General features: G+C 31.8%; 2 protein-coding genes across 6 annotated transcripts in view; one reads left to right on the top strand and one right to left on the bottom strand.

The window, feature by feature from the left end:
• The window catches only part of LOC114343917 (uncharacterized), a 50,264-nt gene extending 39,446 nt beyond the window's left edge, over window positions 1-10,818 (top strand). The window contains exons 4-5 of one of the 2 annotated variants that reach the window (XM_050643891.1): window positions 8,887-8,939; window positions 10,676-10,818. In XM_050643891.1, coding sequence (XP_050499848.1) covers window positions 8,887-8,909 — 23 coding nt within the window. In that variant the 3' untranslated portion in view covers window positions 8,910-8,939; window positions 10,676-10,818. The remainder of the gene's footprint in view (window positions 1-8,886; window positions 8,940-10,675) is intronic. The other variant, XM_028294766.2, reaches the window with a different exon arrangement.
• Window positions 10,815-22,034, bottom strand: part of LOC114343861 (protein PALS2) — a 358,522-nt gene continuing 347,302 nt past the window's right edge. For all 4 annotated transcript variants that reach the window (XM_028294710.2, XM_028294702.2, XM_028294725.2 and 1 more), the window contains one exon: window positions 10,815-21,949. In XM_028294710.2, the coding sequence (XP_028150511.1) occupies window positions 21,773-21,949 (177 nt within the window). In that variant the 3' untranslated portion in view covers window positions 10,815-21,772. The remainder of the gene's footprint in view (window positions 21,950-22,034) is intronic.

The raw sequence follows: 22,034 nt of genomic DNA, 5'->3' as shown, positions 1-22,034 counted from the left end.
AACACTTATTTTTTCAAATAGAAACATTATTTGCAACTGTACTTTTGCATTGTACATTGTAACATTGGTTATTTGGTTGTCTATTGGTTATTAAATGTTCCAAATATATGTACTTCTGGTCGTAATAGTTTGTAATAAACAAAACTAAAACCTATAATTTATAAATATTTTAAATTCATAACAAAGAAGAAAGAAAATAAAAATAACTTAAAAATAAACAAAACTTTTAGTAATAAAAGTCAGAGTAACTAAAAACTATTGTTATAAACAATTTAAACGTGTTTATTAATAATACTTATAATAGGTACCTACTTATTTGCCTACTCGCATTTCTCCAATAACTTTCACTACTTTGTATCAAATTTGCCACCATGAAGACATCAACTACTGTAGATTGTCAGATTAACTTTTTGAAAAACCCTAGTCAGTCATATTATACATTTAAAAACACTACTTTATAAAGTAGCACTCAAAATGATCAATTTCAGTTTGAAACTAAATATACTCATTATGGAACTATACAAGAACACAAATATCTTGGAATTTCCAATTAAATAATATGATTAAAATGGAATTAATACAATCTCCAAAACAACATTTTTTTGAACTTTAATTTACAATCAACTTCTATATGAGAGTTTTAAGTAAATGTGAATGAATTTGTAAATAATTTTGAAATATCCTAGCGGCTTTGTTGTCGACTCATAGAAATCTAGCAAGTAGACGTGGGTCGTGACGTCAGACCCGTTTACGCGCCTCTGAAGAATTTGAATTTTATAGCTTTTTCAATGTCTCGTAATAAGCCTATGGGTTAACAATATTTGTTTTTTTGCATGCATGCGTTTTATGATCATGTTACCTTATATTTTTTATTATTATTTTAATATTTAAAAATATATGCAAGTTCCCTATTCCTCATGTACCTTCCTATAACATGCTGCGGAGACAATTGCAACATAATAGTGCTCCAATAGTGGATAACAAAGAAGAAAATGAGACAGAAGATGAGAACAAAGATGAGGTTCATGTGAAAAGGAGTGGAGGTGAAGAAGAAGAGGAAGACGAAAATGAAAAAGAACTTTAATAATTGTTCAATACTCTTTTATACTTCAAAACATTATGTATTCTAAAAAAAAATTAACATTCATATTAATACATTTTGTATTTTTTCTGCCTATTTTTGAAATTTTCGAGATCTGAGACGTACCCATATTTAAAAAAATAAGAGTTGTGTTTTAAGTTAAAAAAAATAATTCATAACATTTTGATTAAAAAATTTATTGACTTTATAGTTTCAATAAAACGAATTACAACAGCTATTCGAATTTCTTCGCAAGGGGTGATTTTTACAACAGTAGAAATTATGTGGTAAAAAATTAAAACAGTAAACGAATCTAAATTTAATGTCACTGTATAATTAAATAATTCCAAATTGCTTGAATTTAAAACTACATATATGATTTTTTTATAATATGGGTAAATTTCACCACTAAAAAATTAAAATCAACCAACGGCATCAGTCCAATTTTAAAATGGAGGGTAAGTAAAATCCAAATGTATAAACATTCTCAATTTCTTTGCAACACGAAAATGCAGCAGCTGCATAATACTATGGTAAAATCTGAGAGTGCAGGAAGAGTCTATTACGGTTTCGGGGGTTGTTTCCCCCTCATCAGTAGTCCCTTATCCTCTTCTCTCAGATTCTTCCACGTACCACACTTTGGGCTTTTCCGAATTACAAAGAAAGAAATGTCACGGATGAACTAGGGCCATCTACGAAAAACAAAGTAAGTTATCAATCGAAGTAGCACAGAAAACGACAATAAATATCGTCTCCATACCACCAAATTGACAACAGGTGGAATACTTTCTTTGGTTACACCTCCTCAGATTTTCAAAATTTATAAATCATACAGGATGCCATTCTTTGCAATTCGGAAAGACCCAAAGTGTGGTACGTGGAAGAATCTGAGAGAAGAGGATATGGGACTACTAATGAGGGGGAAACAACCTCCGAAACCGGTATAGACTCTTCCTGCACTCTCAGATTTTACCATAGTATTATGCAGCTGCTGCATTTTCGTGTTGCAAAGAAATTGAGAATGTTTATACATTTTTAATTCATTTACTCTTTTGTTTGAGTATTAAGGAATCTTTCTTGTTGGAGCTTTTACCACGCTGAGCAGATGAGTTGTGAATTATTTAAAATTCTCTCATCTTAATCACGGTACACAGAGAACCGGTATGTTCGCACGCATGGAAGTCGAACGCGTGACGTCATATGGGAACCTTAATTTTCATCCGGCAATGCTAAATGAAGCGGTAATATTGTTTGAATTTTAAAATTATGTACCTATCATTGTTTATTAAATAAGAAATTGTATTGTATATTCTTTTTACTGTCATTTTCCAATGTGCATTTAATTTAAACATGAATTTCCGTTGAAAAATAAAGATTTTAGATATCTGTTGTCCAATATACATTCACCATAGTATATTAAAAAAATAAAACAGAAATAATATAAACATTCACTTTACTACTGGGTCTGTAAAAATGTTTCACATAAAATTGTGTCTACTTACTGTTATTCTAGATCAGTGGTTTTCAATGTTTTTGAGCCATGTACCACCAAACTGCTTATAATTATTTTTGGTACCACCTAACTGAAGTATCTATGGAGGTAGGTAATTTAATTAACTACAAATATGCTAGATTTTGGCTGTGGTTTCGCGTTTTGTGTACCACCGCACCTAATGAAATGTACCACCAGTGGTACATGTACCACAGTTTGAGAACCCCTGTTCTAGATTGTTGAAAAATATTTGAATAAAAATAAAAACTTAACCACAAATCAATTAAGAAATTTGAAGTTTTAGATGAATAGAACCAATTACTTGATGACTTTTAAATTTTATTTACAAAATAGAAAAATGTTGATTTTAGGTTAAACCAGGTTAGGAATCTAAAAATTTCAAGTGCGAACATTTTATTAGACTGTAATATACATACATACAGATGTATACAGAGTGGGCCAAAGAAAACAGTCCACCTCGATATTTGGCAGTATTTATTAGATTTTAAGGAAATGACAAAACAGGTCGATTTTTGATCTAAGTGGGACACATTTTTACGGTACATACTTTTGTCATTTGTCAACCCCCTGCTCCCTTCCACTCCGACCCCTTATTTTTAAATAGGGAATAGGGGTCGTGTGCTAGCTCATTTAAAAGGTTACTCGATTCTCTATTCAGTAATATAAACATAAAAATAATTATTTATACATGGTGTTCAAGAAAAAAAATATTTTAATTAAATTAATTGACACAAAAAGAAGAAAGTATGTAATTTATTTAATTCAAAATACATTCTACTGCTGTCACAAAACAGAAAAAAATGTTTTTTGATAATAAACATTGCTCTTCGCTTAATTTCAATATTCAAGCTGCCACCCATCTGCCTCTTGGTAGGTTGAATATTGAATTTAAGCGAAAAACAATATTTATTTATCAAATAAACATTTTTTCTGTTTTCTGTCAGTAGTAGAATGTATTTTGATTTAAATAAATTGCATACATTCTTCTTTTTGTGTCAATTAATTTAATTCAAAATCATTTTTCTTGTACACCCTGTATAAATAATTATGTCAATGTTAATATTACTTAATAAAGAATTTAATAACATTTCAAATGAGGTAGCACACAACCCGTATTCCCTATTTAAAAATAACGGGTGGGGAAAATGGAAGGGAAAATGAAATTGACAAATGACAGATGTATGTACCGTAAAAATGTATGCCCCTTAGATTAAAAATCGACCTGTTTCTTCATTTCCTTAAAATCTAATAAATACTGCCAAATAACGAGGTGGACTGTTTTCTTTGGCCCACTCTGTATATATGTATGTATAAAATGTTCGCACTTTAAATTTTTAGATTCCTAACCTGGTTTAACTTTAAATTAATTATGTATATTAATACTATGTATAATACATATTATGTATATTATTAAAAAACAAATTTGCGGGAAAAGTTTTATTAATAATCTTAGAATTAGTATCTATAAATAAAATCATTTTTTTAAATTAGAAAATTTAGATATCTTTTTGTCAAGTGATCTCTGGCAGTTTTTAAAACTTTTTTCTGTTAATATCCCTCATTCTAATATATGTTCGTGTTCTGCACATGCATAATACCAGGCAACCAAACGACGTTTTTATAACGTAGATAACACGTCATAAAAATGACCAATTGACGTGTTTCTATGACGTAGTACTGACGTTGAAAATCACGTGTATTTGTCTCATCGATTTGACGTCATAATTGTGACGATTTTAAAACGTAATCGTATCTACGTCTTTTTCACGTCGGTAAAATCACGTCTTTAATACTTTCAAAAAGTGACCTCTTTCAGATGTTTCAAAATAGTATAAATAGTATAATAGGTACATAACATGAAACCTATAGGCCTACGTCCCATGTGTCGAAGGTATAAACTACCACTTGTTTAAGATCGCTTGAGCGCTAGGCTAGAAGCAACATTGATTGTACCAGCCCTCACATTATAGAATTTTCACTAGTTATATATACCTACTTCCATTCATCCAATATATATATACCTATACTTACTGTGTCAAAACTAAAACAACTAAAAATATTAAACTAATAAATAATTTATTAACAAATTATCCAGCATACTTAATATCTTAATTTAACGCTGTCTTAATATCTTCATTTAACGCTTAATTAAAAACAAATTAACATAACCTCAGATAGTTGTCAAGAAGAATTACTGCATTAAACTAACTCACTGAGCAAAAACGCATAAAAATCTCTTAATTTATACCTTTCTTTAACTAAATATATAAATGAAAAGTATTATTTTATCACACAAGATACAAACCGCGTAAACAATAAATGAGAAATTTCTTATAAACATTTAGCGTTACCTATACCTAAACGAAATTGTTTGGAGTCAATACAAACAAGCAACCCCTCCCAATTTTGTGACGTCAGACTTAGGCTGTCTAAAGTTAAAACGTTTTTTAAACGTAATTTTAACGTCATTAATCTTACGTATTTAAAATCACCTACAAAAGACGTCTATTTGACGTACTGTTCAAACACGTGTTATTTTCAGCCAAAAACTGACGTTTCCTCAACGTTATATGACGTCACTTGGTTGCCTGATATCACCTCAAATGGCATTATAGTCTCGGTTTTAATAAATTACTAATAAAACTAATAGTTATATAATAATAGTTTTAAAAATACACAGTTATGCTAATAAACAACAATTTGTAACTAAAATAATATAGAATTACTTCAATCGTTAACAGCTTAATATTTTAAAACCGCCTCAATCTATTCACTTTCAACGCCACCACATACGAAATAATGCATCCAAACAATAAGCAAATATCTGTTAGGTTCCCACTACGTGACGTGCTGCGCGGCCGAAACCAAATTTAGCGACGACAATCGGCATACCGGTTCTCTGTGTACCGTGATCTTAATTTCCTCGGCATTCTGTATGATTTATAAATTTTGAAAGTCTCAGGAGGTGTAACCAAAGAAAGTATTTTCCACCTGTTGTCAATCTGGTGGTATGGAGACGATATTTATTGTCGTTTTCTGTGCTACTTCGATTGATAACTTACTTTGTTAAAATCCAAATGTATATGCAAATCAATAACGACAAGGTATTCAATATTGTTTGTTTGACTTATAACTATTCTAGGGGATGTGATTTTAGGGTTAAACTGTGATAAAATCTTAAACCATGATATTTTATATTAATTGACATTTATTCACTTCATTAGAAGATGATTTGAATTAATTAACCGCTTTAATTTACAATTATACGATTTTTTACTAATAGGGGTAGTTTTCACCCCTAAAAAATAAAAAGCAACTAACGGCACAAATTAAACTTTGAAGTGGCGGGTAAGTAGAACCTAAATCCAAATTTTCATGCAATTCGGTGCTGCCCGTGAAAATTACACGGTATCGCCGTATTTCCCGTTCATTTACTGGGCTACAATAGTTTTTATGATATTTAGGGGAACTTTTCTATTATACAGAAGAAGGAATACATCTTTGAGTCTTACGCTGTCAAATGTTTTCTTCTAGTCAATTCTCAGATAACAATATAAACTTGTTTCAAACTTGCACCAAGTTTGATACATCAAACATGAAAGCTTGCTGCAGGTTTGCCATGGCAACTTTGCAAACTTGCAGCAAGGTTAAATCAAACTTGCTAATTAGTGTGTGACAAACTTGCATGAAGTTTGTTTTTTCAAACTTGATACAAACTTGATGTAACAAACTTTCTGAAGGTTTGTTTTTGTTTCGTTGCATGAAGTTTGTTTTTTCAAACTTGATACAAACTTGCTTAAGGTTTGTTTTGAGATACTAGCCACAATTTGAATAAAACAATGTGAATAAAAAGTACAATACCATTTTATATAACTATTTATTAATCACTCGACTAAAATACAATCTATTGTATAAAATTATTCATTGGAACTTACATTAAACACCCTAGCCAGATTCCGATGCTTGGTTTTGTCTATCAGCTCTGAAACAAATAGAAATTGTTAAAAACTCTTGCTGTGTGAACAGAATTAATCTATGTTATTAAAAGATGTAAAAATATGTTAAAGTAACAATTTTACAATAAAACCTAAAATTTATTTATTATATCTACATATTTTATAATATATAATTTATTTTAAATAGTATGTGAGTACAGTTAGAAGCTACAAAAAAAAAACATAAAAAGACTTACCTCTACCTCAATGCCATCAGAGTTGGCCAGAGCAAAATGAGTAGGTACTAATCTGTAATGCAGTAAGCATGCAGTTTGGTCTATTAACAATGAAGAAAATAGGCTTCAGCTTAGTAATAATAATTAAGGTAATAGCCTCGGAGAATTGTATGGAAAATTTAAGTTGTAAAAAACTGGATAACCACAACAACAAACTGTCACCGCATACGCGTAGCAGATTTTTTTCCCGTGTTGCCAGCCATCGAGTAAGCTTTTTCCCTCAACTTACCTTAAAAATTCTCACTTTTATGAAAAAATTCGTTCCTATTTACAAAATCTGCGAAAATATCTTGAATTATTTTCAAATCTTTTGATTTTTTTAAATATTGTGCAATTTGGACTGGAGCAAAAATTCCCTTTTGAGATAACTTTTTCAATTGTATGTTGAAAATTCTCGCAAACACAGAAATTTCCCTACGGGTGGCAACACTTTCGTTGTCGTGGGCGGGACATCAGTCGGGGCGCCGAACGAAAACCGAATCGAAGCGGGCTGTGCAAAGCTAAGCTTGAAGCAAAGTTGCTACAAACTTAAATAATCATCTTTGTCATAACAATATTGCAGCAAACTTATCACAAACTTGCCTCGTCATATTTGACGCAGCAATGAAAAATCAAAGAAGAATCAAACTTGCCACAAGTTTACATGCTATCTGGGGCTGTCAATCATGATTCCGAGTACGTCTATATTTTTTATTTCCTTCACAATGAACCCGCATGTGCAACCCATTCAACATTTGTATAGGTATAGGAAAGTTAAAGAACTCACAGGTGGACTAAGACGCAGACGGAATGAAAATCTAACTGATTCTGACGGAATCTTAAGACAAACAGAATAAAATACCAGCGTAGAAAAAATGCTTAGAGAAACTGTTTGCCGTTTTTAGTGTCTATTTTTTAAATTTTTTTCTTCGGTATATTCTTTAGATTTAATTAAGACATGTTTGAAATACGCTATATATTCTGAAATAATTATTTCTGGTATCTGGTTCTAATTGTATAAACTTATTCGCTTTTTTTCTCATGACACTTCTTACTTTGTTACACATTGGTTACTTGGATCTAACTTCAATATAATGTTCTACTATTTCTTCAAGCACATGGGTTTTAAGTCATTATTTTGTTACTTACGATCTTGACTAACCACAGCAACCACGGCTTGTTTTAATTATGTTAATTATTTTTTGATTTGTTTCCCAGATAGCATGTAAACTTGTGGCAAGTTTGATTCTTCTTTGATTTTAAATTGTTGCGTCAAATATGACGAGGCAAGTTTGTGTCAAGTTTGCTGCAATATTGTTATGACAAAGATGATGATTCAAGTTTGTAGCAACTTTGCTGCAAGCCTACAGTTGCAAAGCCATGTCACGCGTGCCATCTATTACACGTTACGGTCGGTTCGGTTCGGTTTCGTTCGTTACCCTGACTGATGTCATGCCCACGAAAACGAGAGTGTTGCCACCTGTGGTAAATTTCCCTTTCTACGAGAATTTTCAACATAAAAGGGAAAAAGTTAACTTATAAGGGAATCTTTGCTCCAGTCCAAATTGTAAAATATTTATAAAAATCAAAATAGCATAGGAGGGAATTTTATCATAAAAGTGGGAATTTTTAAGGTACGTTGAGGGAAAAAGCTTACTCGACGACAGCTGGCAACACGGGAAAAGTAACCCTGCCATCCTGCCAAGAAGCGGTGATAATTTGTGGTTAGGTATATCCTATCCTATAATGATATTTTTCTTTGATTTTTTTTACAACATTTACCGTACAATTCTCCGAGACTATTACTTTAATTACTAAGCTGAAGCTTGTTTTCTTCAGTTTTTCATAGACCCACCTGCTTGTGGTGATTAGGTAAGTTTTTTTATGTCTTTCGTTCGTAGCTTCTAAACTGTATTTACATACATACTATCCAAAATAAACATATTATAATTATTATTTATAAACAACTTTTGGGTTTTATTGTAAAATTGTTACTTTAACATGTTTTTGTCTCTTTTAATAGCAAATATTAATTCTGTTCACACAGCAAGACTTTATAACAATTTCTTTTATTTGTTTCAGAGCTGAGACAAAGACAAAACTGAGCATCGGAATCTGAAGCTAGCGGGTTTAATGTAAGTTCCAATAAATAATTTTAGACAATAGATTGTATTTTAGTTGAGTGATTACTGAATAAATAGTTATATAAAATGGTATTGTATTTTTTATTCACATTGTTTTATTCAAATTGTGGCTAGTATGTCAAAACAAACCTTAAGTAAGTTTGTATCAAGTTTGAAAATACAAAATTCATGCAACAAAACAAAAACAAACCTTCAGCAAGTTTATTATATCAAGTTTGTATCAAGTTTGAAAAAACAAACTTCATGCAAGTTTGTCACACATCAACTAGCAAGTTTGATTTAAACTTGCTGCAAGCTTGCAAAATTGCCATGGCAAACCTGCAGCAAGCTTTCATGTTTGATGTATCAAACTTGTTGCAAGCTTGAAACAAGTTTATAGTGCTATCTGGGAGTACGTCTATTTTTTATTTCATTTTCTATATACGTTGTGACTATCATACGTTTCAATTTCTTGGCATCTTTCCATTAGTTCTTTTTCTTTCGTTTCTCTGATTTTCCTTCTTATTGTTATATTTACCGTTTTGTATATTTGTGTTATTTTTAGCTTTTCTTCTTTCGTCCATTAGGTTCAGGATCTCATCTGCCATCCATGATTCTTTCTTGATTAATTGATCTTCCTAAGGGGGAAGGCACAAAATTTCAGCTCCAATGTTTTTTAAATGAATTCATTTTTTTTCGAATCCTGAGAATCACTCTCTCTGATATTGTTATAAAGTTAGTAACGCACTTGGCAACCTTGGGTGATACGATTAAGAGGATCACTATGGGACAACCGGGGAAAACGACAGAGAACATTATAAACCGATATGTGGTAGTAATAGAGTGATACGTGATACGATTACTCAGACTCCAAATTCGTGTGATCCATCACTTTTTCCCGAGTAGTACCTACACCTTGTCATATTCCACTTTTTCTAGAATCTTGCATGAGGTTTTGATATTCCATATGCACATATTCTTTCTTCACTTTAATTTATTATCTTTTTGGTAAACTCAAAACTGTCTTAGACTTACTCCGAAATTTATTTTAGTATTGAGTATTGCCATGATCGATTGACTAGGGCATATAGCAGTGCATCTTTAACGGGGAGTTTGCATTACTTGTACTTCCCCATCCTTATACCGTTGACCAAATTTTTGGTTTATCCGTATTCGCGGCCGATTCCACCTCAGGACAAAAGGGTGCCCTAGCACTTACCAAGTTACCGACTCCTCCGCCCGAAGCGGTTGGTCAGTAAGTGGATGATTTTTTAGACCGGAAATCATTCGGTAATTGAATACATTGCTAGATAAAAACCACGACATTTCTTATTGGTCATCTATTCCTCAACATTTTCTGTTACTATTTGTTGATGAGTTTATATTTTTATGACTGTAGGATTGTTATTACTATCTTGCTTGTTTTCAAGAGCTCGGCAATTATACCGTCGTGTCCTGGAGCTTTATTATTTTTTAACTCTTTTGAAGCTCTTTCTATTTCAAATCTCTTTATATTTGGTAGTACTTCTGAACCCACGTTTCTATTTTTCTTTTGACGTTCTCCTTTGTTAATTCATTAGGCTGGCTTTGCGAGCTGTACAAGGTTTTGTAAGAGGTCTTCTGCTATCTTTGTTATTTAGTTATACCATTGATTATAAATATTCCATATGTAGTTATTAATCAATGGTTATACAGAACCACCAGTTTACATGAAATTACGCGTAGATTAATCTTACTTTTTGTTTCAGAAAAGTCACGAGAGGACTTGACAGAACTTTGATGTAAAGAAAAAAAGCATTTCTTCAGAATGTTTTTCAGCGACTGTGATTTCCTAGCTCCTAGTACTTAAACTATTGTTGATTTACTTGTTGAAATAAAACCATAACATATTTTTCTATTATTTATTTATTTATCTAAGCTTCAAATAAACAAGTAACTTAAAAAATATAAACTAAAACAAAACTATAAAAAAAATGTTCAGAGATAAAATTATATTATTTAAAAAATACGCCTGAACACAACATGGACGGTTTAACATAAGTATAAAGTAAAACAAATACAAGTGAATCTTTTAGACTACTTAATTTTAAATATCAGCTTCTTTGTGTAAACTATAAATATTTGATACTATGATTTTTATCACTAGTAGTACAGGGATTTCAAAATTTTAATATTTTTGTTGTTTATTGAGACTATTTTAAAGAACATAAATGCTTTAGATACAAAAAAGGAAATAATAATTATTCCCCCCCCCCCCCGCCCCAATAATCAAGGTAAGTAGATCGAAAACAAAATTCATGATTGAAACATCAATTATTCCGATGGCTTGGAAATCTGTTGACAGAAATTTTAAAAGCCTCGGTCTCCCTTATTATCTATCCGTTGGATGCTTGCAAAGTATGAATTATTTTTTTATATACCGTCCCTTTGCTACCCATAGAACCTAAAGCCATAAAATTAAACTTTTTTTCCTCTGCAACAGAACGCATCAAACAATTATAGCAATATGACAAAGGATAATGATTGATTGACACACTGGCATTTCTGAGAGTTGACATAGGGCTTTTCAACGATTCTCATTTGTTTCGAACTTCTGTCATATGTTGTATAATCTGTGTATAATATTAATATACGACATATGACAGAGGCTCGAAACAAATGAGAACCGTTGAAAAGCCCTATTGAGATCTAGCTAATTAGATATTACTTACCGGGGGGACCGCAGACGTTCGGATACAACTACTAGCGTCTCTTTGTAAGACAATGAAGTTAACTTTATTAAGTAACAAGACATTTACTCGACACACTACATATTACATCTGAGCTCAGTATATAGCTACAGTATACGCGATTTCCTATTGGTAGACCGACGACTAAAGCTTCACGAGACAGCTGAGACACTAGGCATCCCAAAAGATTGCAAAGATTGTGACACATATCGTGTATGAAATTTTGGATTTGAGAAAGCTGTTGGCGTGATGGGTGCCGCGTTTTCCCACTGGGAAATGTCCCACGATGGGACCACTTCAGAGCAATGTCTGAGGCTGTGTAAGCGTAATCCGAAGGATTTTCTACGTTGCTTCGTAACTGTCGACGAAACTTAGATCCACCGGTACTCACCAGAATCCAAGGAACAGCCGATACAGTGGACTCCATCCGGCGAACGTGCTCAGAAAAAGGCGAGAGTTTCTGTCCTATCGGCCGGACAGGTGGTGGCCACCGTATTCTGGGATTCACGAAGTGTGATCTATATCAGCTTCCTGAAAAATGACAAAACGGTCACAGTGCTTTACTATGTCGCATTATTGGATCGATTCGATGCCGACTTGCAGAAAAACAGCCCCAATTGGGGAAGAAAAAATTGCTCTTACACCATGACAACGCACCGGCTCGCACCTCCGCCGTCGTCAAACTGGTCGATTTCGTATCCACCGTATTCTCTATATTTGACCCTGTTTGACTTTTTTTTGTTTCCAAACTTGAAAAAGTCACTAATCGGACATAAATTTAAGTCGAATGAGGAGTTGTTCATCGCTGTCATGGAAGCCTACTTTGCAGACCTCGAAAAAACGTACTTTTCAGAAAGGTTAAAGAAATTGGAGCTTCGCTGGGTCAAGTGTATCGAGCTAAAAGGAATAAAAAATAAATCGTCACTTTTCCAAAATTTTCATTATTCTTTTGGAGTTTAAGTACTTATCAGACCTCCCTAATAGTAAAGAGAACAAAGAACAAAAACATATTTTATTAAAATAAGGTATGAATCGGCGTTACCGCTCTAGAAAAGGCTATGTTTGGGAATAATGCCGAATTTCGTCTAAAACTTGTTTTAATAATTAAGGCCTTCTGAACAGACTTATTTTTGGGTGAAGATTTGATGCGATTATCTTTAACTAATTTTAGGCTTCTTTCTGTACAGTTTGTATATTATTTAAGGGTTTATGTAATGTGTAATGTCTGTAACTTTCATCTATATTAAACCGTAAAACAATGATTACTCTTTGTTTCATATCCTTTTAATTGCTCTACACGTAAAAAAATTCCTCCTGCTCTACACGAAATTCCTCCGATAGTATATACGGATTTTACAGAACGGCAGACTGCTCTAATAGTTATGTAAAAATTCAGAAGTTATTTCTGTTACTCAAGAAAACCATGTCCTTTCTCTTACTCAATAGACCTTAACCCGGGAGCAGTCGCGCCGTGAGAAAAAATCTCACATTTTATCCTTTTCCGTGATAACTTGATGAAAGTTTTGCAACATTGCTTTCCAGTCGTAAGTGCCTCGAGGAGGATTATAGTAATGCGTGGAAATTTTTTTAATTTCTTTTTTTTTTAATTCTTTTTTTGTGGAATTTATGGCTTTGGTGAGAACCAATTAGCTTTAAAATTGTTAGAAATTTTAACATAACAAGTAAATAAAAATAATATAAAATATATATTTTTTAAACGCTTTTATTTAATTCAATAGTTTGCGTCAAATCTTTAGACGTTAATTTCACTGCCTTTTCTTCAATGGAAATGAATGAAAATTTGCAGACATATGCATTCGCGGGAACAATACACGAATAGTCAATAAAAAAATGTTTTCATGTTTATTATTTGTTTAAATAAAAAAAAAAACGATTTTAATGGAAAACGCTTAAATTCTCTTGTTTTTTACACTGTAAAAACTTGAGACTTTTACTGATTGTATAGCTAATGATGTGAACAATACATAATTTCATTTTTTACGTTAATTGTTTACGTTATGCTTCATTACTAAACAATAAAGTTTCAAATTTTTTGCCGATTCCGATTACTTTTCATGTTAGTACAGTGGAACCCCGATAAGTCGGCCCCCGATAACCCGGAACTCCGGCTAACCCGGACCGATTTTTATCAGACAAAAATTTCAACAATAAAGATGTATTCTATGTAATATAATATTTGAGAGATAATGGGTACTTGTGTAATTTGATCTACATATACCATTACAAAGACCATTAATATTCTTTTTTTAACAATGGTCTTAGTCATCACTGTTATTAAATAACATAACATCAGAGACGGTATTGTGTGTAGTAAAGTCGTATTTCGTATTGTTCGCTTCCAATCGTTCGTAAATCTATTCAGATTTTGTGTGCGTGTTTTTGTCTATAAGGGCAACAAAACGTAAAAATGTTGTAGTGACAATGGAAAAGAAACTAGAAGCATTAAGTAGAATTGATAAAGGTGAATCTTGCAGCATTATATGGTGTCGGTACATCTACAGTATCGGATTGGAAGAAAAATAGAACTAAAATCGAAGATTTTTTTTTCAAAATGATAACAAAAGACAGTTTGGACAATCGGTGCAAAGCTAATAAAGCTAAGAATAAGACTCTTGACGACGCTTTGTATGTGTGGTTTTGTGTGGAATGCGAACGTGGTTTACCAGTGTCTGTGTGACAATTATAACCGAGTTTATCTGTAAGCATACCATATTTTATTAATTTTTACCATTTTCTCCGGCTAACCCGGATTTTCGATAACCCGGATAGGCCGCGGTCCCGATTAATCCGAGTTAACGGGGTTCCACTGTACATCATATGTTCTATACATATTTTAATAAACATGACGATATATTTTAATGTTTAAAAAGTGTAAGACTAAAAAGTAAAAAATAAAAAAATATGAAAAAAAATTTTTTAAGAAACGCTTTTCTTTAGTTACGACTGACTAAAATTAAAAATATTATAAAAAAAATCAACTAAAAAGCAAAAAATAAAAAAAATTGAAAAATCTAACACATTCGTTAAAGAAAATCGTGGGGCGAAAACCGTTTATTCGATGAACACGCGCCACGCTTTTCTTTAACGAATGTGTTAGATTTTTTCAATTTTTTTTATTTTTTGCTTTTTAGTTGATTTTTTTTATAATATTTTTAATTTTAGTCAGTCGTAACTAAAGAAAAGCGTTTCTTAAAAAAATTGTTTTCATATTTTTTTATTTTAAATTACTATTTAAATTTGCATTGTGAAATTTTTTTTCTATGCGCGACTATCTACGTAACAGAAGTGAGCGCGACTGCTCCCGGGTTAAGCCTGTTCTAGACGTATACGTACTCGCCCGTTAAAAAAAACATCACACAACAGTATTGACTCTGGAAGAAAATCTGACGTGAAAGGGTTAAACAAAATGACCAACTAGTGATAAAATAATCATATCATAAGTTATTATATAACAACGTTTATACTAGAAAATTATATTACTTTAAAAAAATTAAATCTGTAACATAAAAAATATCTATAAATGTAATCTATTACACTAGTACGGAAGTAAATTTATTAACAGATATAAGATATTATACTCGTCGATTTCGAGTATGTACGTAAAAATATCAACAACAAGATTATTTATTTATTTACATAATTATTGGAGTCAAAGACGTTGTAGTGGTACACAACTGCAAAAACCATCGTATTATCTCATGGCATTTAGTGTCAGATCACCATGCAATCCAACTGCAAATTAAACGTTGTTATAGTCGGTTCGCTAAACTCGACACAACTGGCTAGTGATTTTAGTAGGTAATTTTTTTGTTTTTAGCTAATTTTGCCACAATTGGCAAAATTACTAAAATCACTAGCCAGTTGTGTCCGAGTTTAGCGAACCGACTATACCCGCCAGTTAACAAGAGCCAGTGCAAATTATCATTTTTATACCATATGGCACCCAGCCGATCAGTGTTTACATCGCCAATAACTGCTTTTGGACAACAGTCGGAAATACTAACGCTCGGTATACATTACAAGGATTTATCATAGCGATGTACTCTGGTTCCAAATGCCGAAAAGGTGGTCATGAACCTTTAACGGTATATATTGTTCATATACTTTGGGATTACTTTCGTATTTAAGGATTTTTACCATCGCTGATTACGAATCTGACATTAGTTTTATTGAAAAACAAAATGGCGGATCCAACATGGCGAAAAAAATTGAAAATATCAATCAAAATGCAAATTTTTTTTTTTTGTTAAATTTGGTAGTTTAATGTCACTGATTACAAATCGAACATTGTTTTTTTGAAAAACAAAATGGCGGATCCCACATGACCGAAAGAAATTCGAAAATTTTATTTTAAATGCATATTTTTTTGAAATTTTATATTATAAGGGACTTTTGAAATTGCTGATTACCAATACATTTTCTTTTTGAAGTACAATATTCAGAACCTATTACTTATGTACAACAACTGCCAGCAATGCATAGGCAGTTATAGGCAGCTAATCCAATGTGATTCTGTATCTTGTGACTGTACATTTTGATACTAATAAACATTAATCGCAGAACTATGCAAAATTATGTACTTTTGAATTTTGAAATTCAAGTATATTTTTACTATTTGTTCATTAACAAATTTTATGTATTTATTGTCATCAAATCTTTAGTCGACTTGTATCTTACATTAATTTAAACTTGAAAAAGAAGAATCTGCTTTACAGCAATAAAATTCATAAACTACAAAACTTTTTACAGCTTTTTCAGTCTAAGCGTTCTTTTTGACTTTCACTGCCGGCCAAAATAAGGTCGTACATGGCTTACTTGTTATGAGTTATGAATAAGCATAGATCCAGTCTGATCCTTATACCCACGTATTACGATTCTACGATAGTATGAGAAACAACTGTAAACATGAAAATCCCTAAATAGGGACTTTTTATTTTACCTCATGACCACGTTTTCAGCATTCGGAACCACTGTGCGATGTGACTGTTCAGATCGTTTGTCTATAGGGCTTTTCATTCACAGTCATTTGTTTCGAGCTACTGTCATGTGCCACATAATATTAATATATCTACGTCGTACGTTATTGGTATATACAAATGATACAAACCAAAGACGTATGACGTAGATACATTAATATGTGACACATGACAGACGCTCGAAAAAAAAATGACAATCGATGAAAAGCCCTATAAAACGTGTCCACACGTCTATAGAATTTGCATCGATCATCAGTTCTTTGCGGAAGCTCAGACTGTAAACATTTTATCCACAATAGAAGACGAGATGCTTGTGATAGCGTGGCTTATTTTGTACAAAAGAGAAGAAAATATTTGGCTTTGTTGAGTTCCTTCTTGTAAGAAGTCCGCAGTTTATTTATTTTCTTTACTACCGTCTCCATACTGGCATGAGAATCAATAGGTTTGTACTTTATTAGCCTATCGTAGGCAGCATTTTTCATAATGAGGTCGTGAAAATCTTTACTTTCCTTATTCCACATGGTAACTTCATTTCTCTAGCATTGGATAAACTATTACAATTTCTCATGAATCCCGTTTTAACGTGGCGGATACGTCCGCCAACGGTAAGACTTGTGAACGAACTGAATGATTGGCCCAATTTCCGTCCACACACTACGATAAAACTTGTAATCGTTGTCGATACCGCGATCGACAACGATTTATCGAATAAATTTTGTTCCTACCTGCCAATCGTTTGCACCAACCTAAAATCTGCTCCAATTTTCGTACACATCATCGATAAAACTGCACAAACGAACTGCGCAATCATAACGCTACGATAAATCGTTGTCGTGTATACCTGGCATAAAGGTGCGCAACATTAGTTCTTTCGATCTGGTACGAACTGTAAAAAAACTGTTCTGTCAATTTAATTGCAGAAAAGTTGCAATAGTCGTTGCTATTATAAACCTACAATATGGGTTAATACTTTTTATTTTACTTTGTAAATCTTTTGATATATTTTACACAAAATATAATATAGACATTTTGTATATATTTTTGAAGTTATGCACCAGAACAACGATATAACTACGTCTGATCAATAATTAAATATTCTACTTCGATGTAGCAATATTTTGTACCATATGAAGACGTGAGAAATAGAAGAATAAAAATATTTCGCAAACATTAAACTTAGGCCGCTATACTACATTAGTTGTACTAAAATAGTGTAAAAACTTTAAAGAATATATTTATAATCCACTTAACCTTGTTAACTTAACCTTGTAAGTGGCTATTAGTCCCAATTACCCTAATTATGCATTTACTGATGATGGTCTGATAAGACCGAAAACATTCTGAGGAAATTGTAATCCGTTCGAAAAGTTTTTCACTTCAGTTTATTTTCATACAGTTGTGAATAATTTATTCAATTTTTACGATCATGAAAAATGTCAACAACTCTTGCTGTTATTTGGCTAAATACATTATGTAATACTCTTTAAAGTTTTTGCATTATAATCTAAAAATAATGTGTAATGTTTTTAAAATATCGAATGTACCTAATAATAAAATTTGTATAAAACAAGAGTGTAGAGGTTCCTAGACTATAATAATCTAAGGCGTAAGCTGCTTTTTAGAAAAACAGGTAGTATAAGGCAATATGCGCGAGCTTGCCTGGATAGTGGCAGTAGATTTCTATAGTGGATTCCAAAATAATTGTAAACCAACAAATCCGGCTTTTTTAAACAATCTACTACTTTCATATCTTGCCAAAACTCGATGTCTCTATCATTCTTTATTAGTTTGTATCTAATATCTACAAATCATGACTATCTTTTAACCATACTGATCTATTTCTCTATCTACTAACAAGCTTTACGTAAGTTTTTGGAAAAATCCGTGGAAACATTTATAACATATCTAAAAATTATGACAAATTATTTATATTGTTTGAAGTACATTAGAATCTGACTAATCCGGCACTATTAAAAACCAGAGGGTGCCGGATTATAGAAATGTTTAGATTTTATAGGCAAATTTACAGTATTTACAGTATATTTACCATTGCACGTCATCCGCGTCATAGCTCGTGACCTCACATGATACCAACACGAAATATTTAAGTGGTAGGTATGTTCCTTTTTAAAATCGTTTAGCCCCAGTACGGGAGCATCCATAAACTACGTCGTTGAAAAGGGGGAGAGGGGACTTTGTTTATTACGACGGTATACGACAGGGGTGTAAGGTAAGTGACAGGGGGTAATATAAAAAAATATACCCTATTTTAGAATGAAAAAGAATTAGTATATTACTTTTATAGCATACTTTTTTCATTTCGTTTTTATCACTCACAGCCTTAATAATATTGCTAGTAGTATGATACAGAATAACAAACAACATTGTCATATGTCTTTAAACAAACGCGTCTTTTCAGAACAACGTCTGGAAGCAATAAATATTAAACTGTTCACTTACTAAATACTCTTTGTGAAAAAATTCTAAACGAATGAATAGAAATAAAATATTTTATTCTATTTAGTTAGTACATTGTATCTATTTACCTATTCGCGGTGTGCAAGTACTTGGAAGCGAAACGAGAAACGACCGTGCGAGAATAGCGGAGAAATATTGCAACTATCTTAAATAATTCATATTGTCAATTGAAATTGTCAAATTGACGTATATTTCATACCTTCTGTCATTGAAGCAGAAAAATTATATATTGCTCCACAATATTGATATGATATGCAATTATTATATAAAGGTAAATTTATTTAATTTTATTTTGCTTGCAGTACTGCATTTTAATAACTAATTTTATTTACTACATACAATTGTTTACGTTTGCATAACATAACCTGCATCTTATTTTTTCTTCTTATTATTTTTTTGGACTATGGCCTTGACAATTATCCAGCAACCAGGACTAATATAATTGGCCAATATAATTAAAAGTGCGAATAAAAGTACAGAGCGTAGAAATAGAGGTCGCTTTGCCGAACTTGCACGGTCCCAATACTTAATAAAAGAAATGGCATTGAAATCAAAACAAAATAAGTATCAAGATTTATATGATGCAGTTAAGAAAGCATAGGAACTCCGATAAAGTGTTGTCTTTTGTCCCTGTAAAGCTAATTATTAGTTGTACAGTGAATTGAGAGAGTACGCGGATATTAATGAGCTACATAGTAATACTGATTTGGATACATTCGTAAATAAACTTTGAGAGCTAACTTTTAAAAATCTAGGAATAACATGGAATTAAAAAAAATCACTAAAAGGGGGGTCATGAGTTGCAATTGCGACGTCGGTATGAGGAGGGGGGCAACTCCAAACGACGCTTTACGATGGAAGGGGGGAGGGTATTAAAAACTCCAAAATTTTTACGACGTAGTTTATGCATGTTCCCTACACTGGAATTACAGCCACCAGACATATTTAACTATATAAGCTAGAAATAATATTAGAATGTTTCTATTACTGTAAATTTAAAGAAACATACCGTAACTTTTTTCATTTAATTTGTATAGGTGGAATATAAAGCGTGTTTATAAAGCACACTTATTCGGATTACATTCTAACTGCGATCGAACAAAGGGTACATTTTGGCATACTTTGGTAACATTTATTTGACAGTTGCGGTATTGACACTTCAGATTTGTTTTTATTATTTACTATAAGTATTTGTTTTATTATATTTATTGTTTTTATTATTTACTTTAACGTAAGATTATAACTAAATTCTTGTTTTCTATTTCTAATGTTTTCATTTATTTACATTGAATATTAATTTGTTTTGTTGTATAATCCACTTCCGCAATAATTATGTGATATATTTGATTTAAAATGAATTCAAGAAATTTTTGGAATTGGGCAACAATGTAAACTTATATCTCTGACGTAGATAATAACGTGCAACGGTATGTATATTGTACGGACTGTATGTATTTGTGTTCATGTTCGACAGGTTTTATAAATGAGAATAGCTGTCAAAATACAATCTAGTGAATTTTATCATAATAGCTATATTGAGATCATGTTCTATAATACTATTTATTCAATAATACAACACTATTCCACCACAGAATATCATCAAACTGTCATCAATAAAAAAATTTACCAAGATGAGAAAAGAAATAAAGATAATAACTAACTACAGTTGAATCCAGGATTCTTTACCCATGCGCCATCATTTTTAAAGCATACGAAATAAGTCGGAAATCTATTCCACGCAACAGCAAGTGACAGAAAGTGGCTAATGTTCCGATCACGGATTGTATTATAAAATTTGACTTTATCAAAAATAAATATAATGTAAAATGTTAGTTTTGCTTTAAAATTTTGGTGCAGAATTACAACTACATTTAATGTAGCTTAAAAAATTCTTTTAATAGCATTAGTGATATTAAATATTAGTTACTTATAATATAAATATTTGACAATAAAATATTTTCTTTTTTTTTTTATTTATTTCACTTTTGCCACCTTCTGCGAAAACTTCAACAACTCCTTAACTGTGTCCTTAACAATTAGGTTAACGTTGTATGTAAATTAATAGCAAAATAAAATAGGTACACTTACCACAACATTTCAAAATTCAATAAAAAATTAGTTGTGAAAACAACTGTTTGTGGAATATAAATAACTTCTAAATGCAAAAACAGGACACAAAAAAAAACAAAAAAATCCAACACACTGACAGTGACAAGTAAACAACCCAGAAACGTCACAAATTGTACTTAACATCTGAAAACGTCCCCAAGCGTGTTTTTTGTTACCTATCTCTTTTAGATATACTGAGTCTAGAGCGTTCAGAAAAATAACATGTGTCTTTACTTAATAACAGGCGGTAGCTGGTTTGTCTTTAGTTTCATGCGTGGAAGACAAAGATGCTAGATAAAAAGTATGTGTGTTATCTCACCAGGTATTAATGACGCAGGGGTAAAGAACCCTGGATTCAAGTGTAACCATATCCCCGTATTTTTTCCCAAAAACTTTCGCAGCAAGTACCGATGATCAACACGAGAAGTAAACAAATATTTTGGAATGGCAGATGCTATCAAAAATATTCCTATCTTCTAATTATCTGCATTCAATGTAAACTAGCACTACTAGAGTGAATATTTTCTTTTCTTCAATAAATCCAGTTGACTGGTACCCATTGATGCTCTGTTGTAAGAGCTTCCAAGGCTTCAATGATTTGTCTAAAGGTTGTGTCGAAATCGTTATTTGGAATGACCATATCTATGTATTTGTCGTAAGTTCTTTGCATGCCTGCGCTGTCTTCCAATGTCCGTTTTAAATCTTCTTCCTAAAAGTCAATTAACAATTAAACAATATTGCATACAATGTAAAGTTTAAGTATATATTCAAAGAATCACAAATGTTTAGAATTT

The sequence above is a fragment of the Diabrotica virgifera genome, chromosome 2 (assembly GCF_917563875.1).
Source record: "Diabrotica virgifera virgifera chromosome 2, PGI_DIABVI_V3a".
NCBI lineage: Eukaryota > Metazoa > Arthropoda > Insecta > Coleoptera > Chrysomelidae > Diabrotica > Diabrotica virgifera.
Note: the sequence above shows the minus strand (reverse complement) of the source record. Positions and strands in the feature narration are given on the sequence as shown.